Raw genomic sequence first — 9,605 nt, 5'->3', positions numbered from 1 at the left:
GGAAAGTAAAGTTTTGCTGGGTCTACTTGTTAGTTTCACTACAAATCCTTTTGTTAATTTAATAGGCCCAGACAATTCTTTCTTTCAAAATTTTTTCCGCAAGAAAAACTTAACAAAATAGTTATGTATACTTAGATTAGGATAATAATGTACAAAAGTAACGTACAAAATTTACTTTATATTAGGGCCGAACTAAGTTAAGATGTTGGCGAGTCAGATCCCTTACGCCTAGAGGCGTATCCCGGCTAGGTACGGTAATGCCGAATGTTAAAATTTTCAAAATTTTAAAAAAACATTCAATTGCACTATTTTTTTTGTTTTTAGCATTATTTATGTTTTATCTGATCAAATAAAGTCAGTTTGTATCATTATCGATTGGAAAACATTATAGAGGGCGCCATCAACCGATATTTGAGTTTCTTTTTTTCTTTTTTCTAAATAATTTTTTCTGTTTGGCTGAGCATTTATTAACGTATTTTACAATATTTATCTAATAGTAGCAAAAATCACCGCTAGGTGGCGAAAACCCCGAAATCCATATCCACATCTAAAGTAGATCATTGATTTATATAATTAGATTTGCTGCAGTAACAAGTTGAACCTAAAACCTGTGTTATTGTGATACTGTTCGGACACGATCAATTATTACAATATTTATTGGTACTGTAACAATACTTTTATATCATAACACTCTTATTTGTCAAGATCATGCATTGATTATTTCTCCAAACATGCCAATTAGCAGTGGAGAGTCAGAACCAGAAATTGAATCTGATTCTGATGACAAAATTATTGAAAACGATACCGATGAATTAGAGTACATTCCAGGCCAAGAAATAATTGACGAAAATTTTTTTTTCCTTTTATCAAACAATTTACATCACGATCTGGTATTAGAGAAAATATCGAATTGAATGAGAATTACCCCATTCATTATTTTGAAATTTTTTTTGATGAAGTTCTTCTAAAACTTATATGCAAAGAAACAAATTGATTTTAAAATCAAAACCTTGAACAAGAACGGGTAAACATGATTAAATGGATAGATTTAGAAAAAGAAGAACTTATGAAATTTTTAGCTCTATTCTTATGGGACATGTCAGAAAAAGAAAGCTCGAAGATTATTGGAATACTTCTCCAATGTTATCAACTCCCATATTTCCAAAATCAATGACTCGCAATTGTTATCGTCAAATTTTACGCTTTTTACATTTTACAGATAATAATGTTACATCTGATCATCCATTGAAGAAATTGAAATCGGTTATAGATAATTTGAAAGCAAAGTTTGCGACCATAATAGATCTAGCAGAAAAATTATGCATTGATGAAAGTCTTGTTTTGTGGAAAGGTCGACTATCTTTCAAACAATATCTACCTTTGAAACGCCACCGATTTGGTATAAAATTATTCAAACTTGTTGATTGTGAGACCGGAATAATCTTGGACTTCATCATTTACACAGGGGTGAATACTGATTTTGAGAAGTTCGATTTAGGTGTTTCAGGTGATGTTGTTGCTCATATGATGAGACTTTATTTCAACAAAGGTCACATTCTTTACATTGACAATTGGTATTCCTCTCCGAAATTGGCTGAATTTTTGCACGATAAAGACACAGGTTTATGCGGTACGATAAAGAAAAACAGAAAAAGGGATTACCATGCTTGGATTCGAAACTTGAAAAGGGAGAAGTTCAACTTGCACATAACATGATCTGGATGGCTATAAAATGGCAAGATAAAAAAGAAGTGTACATGATAGCTTCAGTACATGAATTTGAATATTCAGAAACAGGGAAAAGAGACTAGAAAACTGGAGAAAAGAAAATGAAACCATCGTGCATTATTGATTATAATAAAAATATGGAAGAAATAGATATGATTGACAAACAACTATTGTTGACTGAGACCGTAAGAAAGTCAATGAAGTGGTACAAAAAACTATTTTTTCACTTAGTCAATATGGTCCTTGTAACTGCACATACAATGTATAACATGAATAATACTAGATTATCTTTTCTTGAATTTAGAATAAAAATTGTTGCAGATATACTCCAATTAAAAGATGAGCCCAATGAAAGCAATAAAACCACCCCTGCACGTCTCGTGGAAAAACATTTACCTGTTTTCTCAGAAAAGAAGAAAAGGTGCGTGTTATGCCTCATGACAAAAAAAAGAGCAGAATCAAAATTTCAATGCAGTAAATGCTCCATTCCATTGTGTATCACCCCTTGCTTTTATACTTATCACACTAAAAAAGATTTACCATAAAGAATTGATTAGTTACTATTTGTAAAATATAAATGATTTTCTAAAAAGTAAAAAAATGTGAAAAAATAAAATAAATATAAGAACTTACTTACTCATGCACACACACACACACACACACACACACACACACACACACACACACACACGGAATCAGGAGCTCGCCACGTCGTTGATTCTGGGTAAAGCCAAGAGTGAGCATGTTCACTAATTTTTACCCTCAAACATTTAGTATTTTTTGTGTCATTTTGGATATTTTCTTTGCACCCAAAAAAGTACAAAAGCTATGAAAATATTTGAACTAAAATATATAGTTTTTACAGATATGTATATTCATAATTTTTATCTCTGACTAGTGACTTCTAAAACTCCTATACATAATTTTCAAATGGAATTCACATCGAAACTGGAAATAACTCGAAAACTTAACCATATTGCATCCGCCATTTTGAATATAATTTGTTTGGATGCAGAATCATATTAGGAGAGATCAATAACCTTTACACATAAATTTACAAGCAATTTAGATTTAAAAAAAATTAGTATAAAAAAATTTCATTTTTTTACGCTTCTAGGCGTTTTCCGGCGCTCTAAAGGTTAAAAAGGTGAGTTACAAAAGAAAAAAAATTGTGTCAAAATAAAAAATATTTAATGCAAAACAACTTGGCGCGGCTGCACCAAAAATTTATCTACAGACAGACATATTTTACATGTGCACATGTAAGTATCAGACAGCCGTGCATATAAGAATTTCAGTTCATTATATTTGAGGTGCAGCTGCGCCAAGTTGTTTTGCATTAAATATTTTTTATTTTGACAAAATTTTTGTTTCTTTTTTTTTTATTTATCACGGAAAGTAAAGTTTTGCTGGGTCTACTTGTTAGTTTCAATACAAATCTTTTTGTTAATTTAATAGGCCCAGACAATTCTTTCTTTCAAAATTGTTTGCGTAACAAAAACTTAACAAAATAGTTATGTACTTAGATTAGGATAATAATGTACAAAAGTAACGTACAAAATTTACTTGGTGCTACTTTGTGATATCACTTTTTTTGTAAAACTGGATTTTAGAGAAAGAATGTTTTGTAGTATATAAATGTTGTAAAACAGGTTTTATAAAGAAAGAAGTTTTTGGAGTATAAATAAAAATATAATTTAATTTAAATACAATACGTGTTGTGCGTGTACTTAGCGTCTGTTTTTACCTTTTTTTAAAAAGGTAAGTTTTTAGAGTATCACACATTTTATATTTTGTTTCTTAGAGTATCACACACTTTATATTTTAAGTTTTTTTTAGTTTCTCTAAAAAAAAATATAAACATTTGTAGTTTTTGTATATACATTATTATATTATAGTAAACTGAAAACTTTAATATACATAAGTTTGGTTATATGTACGTGCGTGTGAGATAGATGATGCACTATTTTTTCTCTTCAAATTCTTTATCTTTTCCATTGTTTTTTTATTCCGTTTTTTTTCAAAATAGTAACACATTTATTAATTTTTTCTAAGATAAATATTTGCAGCATTTTTTTTATAAATACAATATTGACTTTATATTTAAACTGAATTTTATATTTAAACTGAATTTATATCTAACTAGTATTATTTATATATAGTTATATATATCTAAGAAATGAATAAGGTCATAAAAGCCGTTTTGCAGGATGTAATGCCGAAATATTCTATTATATATATGCCCCGATAGCCAAATGATAGCAGTATGCATGCAGGTTTAATCAGCACATTGCAGCATAATTTATGTGAACATGTATATATATATGCATACATATATATAATAGAATTTTTCGGCATAACATCCTGCAAAGCGGCTCTTATGACCTTTATCATTTCTTAGTTATTTCTTCCGATCCTTAAGTTTCTTTATTAGGTACATATACATTTTTATTACTCGGCCCTGCCGTTTTTTCCTCTAGAACGTACCTAAAACTATTCAGATCTTCCACCATCGGTAAATCATCTACGTTAGAATCGGTGCTTCGGGAGTCGAAGTTCGGGAGTAAAGTTACCAGTATCACCATTTTGTTGTAACTAACATCATCAAAAAACCACTGTTCCGAGCGAGTTACCATTACTTATGAGTTACCATCGTAACCCTTACGCCAACGTCGACAAGTTATCACCCTTAAGTCGCAACCACATAGCATCACAGTTAGTTGCAAAATTAATAACTAACAATCTAAAGGAGATGAAGAAAAACGGTTTATGCTATAATTCTCAGCACACCAAACTGCAAAATACCAGCCCGGTTTGAACATTCTAGGTTTTGTTTTCAACGATCGAATGTTTAAATAATAAAAATTAGTAAACTTTTATTACGTGGTATTTTGCATCTAACTAATACAAAACGAGATCCGAAATCTATTTTGCTCTACCTTGTACCGTTCTCGAAATATTCAATTTGTTAACTTTCACTCTTTATCATAAATCGCAGAGTAGTCGATTGAAGGTACCTGCAAAATTAGTTTCAAGCTATCTTTTCTGGTTCTCGAGATATCCGCGATTTGCGAAAGGGACTATATATCGTTAAATGTAGAATATTAAAATAAGTCAAATGCGTATATTCGTCATTCATAAGCTTTATTGTAAAACCGCGTTTTCGAGAACTTTCCAAACACCGAATTAACATGGGTTTAATATATACTGCCTTAGATCTTTCTCTTCATCATCGTCACTTAACATCGGTCTGCTTTATTATTATTGGAATGCTGTTTCTTGGANGTTAAAAAAATTGACATACGGTCAATATTTATTATTTATATATAATCATAATAAGTAAGATTATTTATATATAATCATAATAAGTAAAATACTTATTTTTTGAAGTGATATGAATCTCATTCTTGTTCACTGCTTTTCTCTTTTCTTTCCTTCCACGCTAGTAATGCCATCTGTAGGGAAACATGATGAAACTGCACGCTCCAGTGTCTAGCGGAGATAATGACGTTTCTTAACGTAATTTTATATACACATTTTGTTTCTCTTCCATTATCTTGGTTTAGAAGTCATAAACCATAAACGCAATAATACTTTTTTTAAAACTGTTTTATTCTGAATCGATTGAAACTAAAAAAAAAGTGATTGGTATAGTCGTTCTTGAAATATTGCCCCGAGAAAATATCCCCACTTCTCAATTGCATGAATTTTGCGTATAAGAGGCACAGTGTGCTCGCGCAGTTCGAACGCCACTTCGTTGCGCGTGAACTTGGCGCGAGGCTCTACCGTGCCTCTTGATTTTTTGTTACATTTGAAAAGATATAAAAAAATGTGTTTTTTAAGAATTATTAGAATTTCTGCGATTTTATTGTGATTATACTACTGTGATCATGTAAAATACTTTTATTTTATAAATACTGGTAAGGTTATGGCACTTTTCCTTGCCCTTGTAACAAATGTTGATATTCTTTGAGATTCTGCCAAATAAAGTATTTTATTTTTAATATTAATATGTAATTGAAAATTATTTAAATATCCTTTCCTCCTCTAGCTTACTTTTTATATATTATTATCACGTAGTATAATATTTTATTATGGTGAAAAAATACTTAAAGTTGTAAATATATATGATTTACAAAAGTATTTTACATATGCTTTACTTTTTGTTATTGTATTATTTTGTAGTGCTGTGTTTTACTTTTTATCACTGTTTAATAATTACAAAACTATTTCAATAATTTTTAAATAAGCAAAAAATGTAAAAATATTCTAAAAATTTTCAAATATACTCATCAAATATAACTTTATTTGATGTAGCCCGTCACATTTTTTGCCAGCACCTAACACTACATACTACATATATAACATACATCACTGGCGGCAGCCGGTGGCCGTTGGAATTATAAATAGATGCGTCGCGCATGCGCGAAAAAAAGCGTCCCATCTAACAAAACCGCCTGCAAACTCCGCTTTTCCCCTAGCAGGTAAGTTCTTTTTTGATTAATCTAAGGAAAAATCCCTAGATCACGGATGTTGTTACAAACGATTTGTCTCGTTCCGTCCGTCAATTTGTACATGGTTTTGTATTGTTCTGAAGCTGTTCAAAAAGTTCCTAGGTGAAACGTTGACTCTATTGTTCTGTGGTTGTTTTTCAGCTGTTTGCGAATCGTTTAGTGTGTGTTTGTGTATTGTGTGCCTGTTTGCGTGTATGTATGTGTTAGTTTAACCAACACAGAGGCTAACCAATCTAAGGGCTTTTCTCTTTTTCCTAGTTACCTTTACAGGTCCTTTCTCCACCGACCGATGTCGGTTTACTCTTTCTAATGAAACTTTCAAAACTAAACTAAATTCTACTTTTCTCTCCTTCTACGAGAACTATATCCGACTGCGCGTCAGGAAACGCGCGCGTAAAAAAAAACAAAATTAAAGGAAAAAAAAAACAAACTTATATTTTCACACCCCTTCTAGAGTTTTTTTCTTAACACATGACTAAACATACTATATACAACAACATAAAATTAACGCCAAAATAACCAAACAAAAATTTGCTCGTCTATGCCTTATTGTAAAAAAAATTCGTAACAGTTACTTCCGTCCGCTGACGGTCCGGTCTTTTCTTTGGTCGTCTTTCGGCTTCCTCAGGATTTGTCTCTCGCCGGTTTTTTCTCCTTTTCTCTGTTTGTTGTTTGTCCCGTCTGCTCCGCAAACCAGTTTCGGTCGATCTCCATTGCTCCTGCAGTCGCCGTTGACCCATTTTGTCCNATGTCTCGCGTCCCGAAGTTGACGGTGATAAGATTGTAATCGAGGTTAGTCGATGTTTTTCATTTTATACTCACTTTTTGTTGTTCTCACGGTCGCCAAGTGCTCGTGTAAAGACCCTCGAACATCACTGTTTTTGTCCCTTGTCGATGCTTGCCTATCCCCTTCCAGTGTTCACAGTTTTGGCTTCCTTACAGCATGCTGAAGCGGTTGAAGGGATGCGCACAATAGCAGCGAGTTTATGCAGATAGAATTCGCTGCTGTTGTGCGCATTCCTTCCACCGCTTCAGCATGCTGTAAAGAAGCCAAAACTGTGAACACTGTCTTCTTCTATGACTTTCAGAGAGGATATTACACAAGGTAAGTGTAATAACTCATATTTTCACTTTCAAGNGTTCAGTAATATAAAATATATTTGTCCAATATGATATAAATGCCACTAGCACTATTATGCTTATAACTAAATATCACAAATTTTGTACGCAGTCCTATTTAACGCACTATTAGTACGCGTCGTATCTTTTCGTTGTCCGTTTCTTTTTTTAGCGGATAAATCCACCTGAAGTCTTTCCTCTGCCAAGAATCGAGAACGACTTTTTTTACTTCCTTCTCGACCTGTTCGCGCAGGCTTTTGTTTTGGTTTATCCATAGTTTTGCGAAACGTTTGTTTTCCCCTAGCAAGTATGTTCATACTTCAAAATCCTTAGGTGAGTATTTATGTGTGTAGACGTTTAGTATGGTGTCCTTTCTTTCTTATGCGTATGTTTTGTGCATGTCTGTAATGATTGATATGATTTGGGCAACCCTAGTGAAAAACTCTAACTGTAAAAAATGTTCCTATATGATAAGTTTAAATTTCGTTTATTATTGTTCGTTAGTCGCCTCATGCAACTTGAACTTTTGATTGGTCTAGAGAAAATTCCTAGATCTCGGATATTGGCCTAAAGTGTCAGTCCTGTCTTGTACGTTGAGCCGCGAGTAATTTTGAGTTACTTTGAAGCTGTTCTAAAATTCCTTAGGTGGAATCTGGTTAATCTGAGTGGCTATTTTTCTATTCGGTTCTACGGCTGTTTGTGTTATTAATAAAGTGTGTATGCGTAGTGTCTGTATGTTTACGTGTATGTGTATGTGTTGCGAACCCACCTAAGTCTAGAGGTGCTCTCTACTCCTTCTATTTACCTTTATAGGTTTTTTCTTTACCGACTCACGTTGATTTACACGTCAGAATGAAAATTTTTTGAATCAAATAAAAGTTTACTTGTTTCTGTTTCTGCGAGGGCTATATCCGTGTGCCTTTCGGAAAATAACAAAAACCCAAAATTACTTTTTTAAAGAATTTTTTTAGTGTCAACATAAAATTAAACTGAAACCATTCATTTCTTCCTAATGCCCTTACTGGCCTAATATAATTAGTATAAAACGATAAAACGCTAGATAAACTTAAAAAAAATTAAAATTCTATCAAAATAACAAAAAACGTCCAGTCAGTCTCCAGTGTTGGTGTAACGGATGTTGCTGTCTCTATATTTTGTGGTTTTGGATCACGCATTTGTTTCTGCTGTTGCGTGCAGATCTTTGATACTTTAACGAACAATTGATTTGTCATTATATCCGCTAATTTTTCCGCCAAAGGAGTTATACATTGCCACTCAGCCCGTATTTTGTCCTTGGTTGGTTGTCTGCTGTTGTTGTCTGATTCGGTGTCCGAGGTTATCCTGAGGTTCCGACGAATCTTGAGACTCGGTTCGTCCTCGTCCCACCTGAGCGTTCTGGACTTTCGTCTTTTGCTGGACCTGTCCGATGTTAACCCTTGTCAAACATCACCCGTAGAGTTATATGTCTTCCTGGTTGCACTGTCCACTATCCGGTCCCTCGATGTCGACAATCTTGGTTGAGATGCCGGATCTGATCTTGTCGCTTTGAACGTTTCATTAAGTTTTGTGGTCGTTGTTTGTTCCTGACCATGGGATGTCTTTGAGCTTTTTGTGCGTGATGCTCTTGATTTAACAACAGATGTCAATCTGTCACACATGCCCGCTGTGCATCATCCCGTTTTATTTGTAATTCGGCTCGCTGTGCTCTTATCATAGACAATAGCGCTTGGTTTCGACGAATCGCCTCGTCGCGTTCCATTTTGGCTTGTAGCAGCAGCTTCAATTCTTCCTCCACTTCCGGATCATTAATATCATCCGCGGTGCGGAATAATTCGTCATCGGTGGCATCCGTTGACGTGTCACCGTCATTGATGCTTNGTTGCATCTTATCGTGTCTTTGTCGATCGCACTCGCGCACANAATCACTGTTTTTAAATTTCTTTTACTTGCTCACCGTATTGTCTTTTCGAACGTTGCTTTGTGTCTGACTGTTCGTTTCGCGCGTCCTTAAAGTATGCAATTCACAAAACAGGCGTTCCACAGTCACGCGACCTAGCGCCACTGACATCAAGGCAGTGTCCTCAATCACTACGAACTGTTCCGTGAGTGTAACACTCCGCACTTTAGATGTAGCACTCTGCACTTTAAGTGCAACTGTCAAAACTCGATTCGCCGGAGTATAATCTTTCACTTTAGCTTGTGTTATGTCTGTCACTGACACTTTCTCCGAAAGACCGGCCCAGT

At 33.9% G+C, this 9,605-nt stretch overlaps 1 protein-coding gene across 1 annotated transcript; it reads left to right on the top strand.

Moving 5' to 3' along the window:
* Positions 1-1,030: 1,030 nt before the first annotated feature.
* On the top strand, positions 1,031-1,716 carry LOC109861537 (piggyBac transposable element-derived protein 4-like). Its single transcript, XM_020441227.1, has 2 exons — positions 1,031-1,142; positions 1,220-1,716. The coding sequence occupies exons 1-2, from the start codon at positions 1,031-1,033 to the stop codon at positions 1,714-1,716; spliced, it is 609 nt and encodes a 202-aa protein (XP_020296816.1).
* Positions 1,717-9,605: the final 7,889 nt, after the last annotated feature.

The sequence above is a fragment of the Pseudomyrmex gracilis genome, unplaced genomic scaffold (assembly GCF_002006095.1).
Source record: "Pseudomyrmex gracilis isolate BER0280 unplaced genomic scaffold, ASM200609v1 scaffold_818, whole genome shotgun sequence".
Taxonomy (NCBI): domain Eukaryota; kingdom Metazoa; phylum Arthropoda; class Insecta; order Hymenoptera; family Formicidae; genus Pseudomyrmex; species Pseudomyrmex gracilis.
The sequence above is the reverse complement of the archived record's forward strand: the minus strand, read 5'-3'. Positions and strand labels throughout refer to the sequence as shown.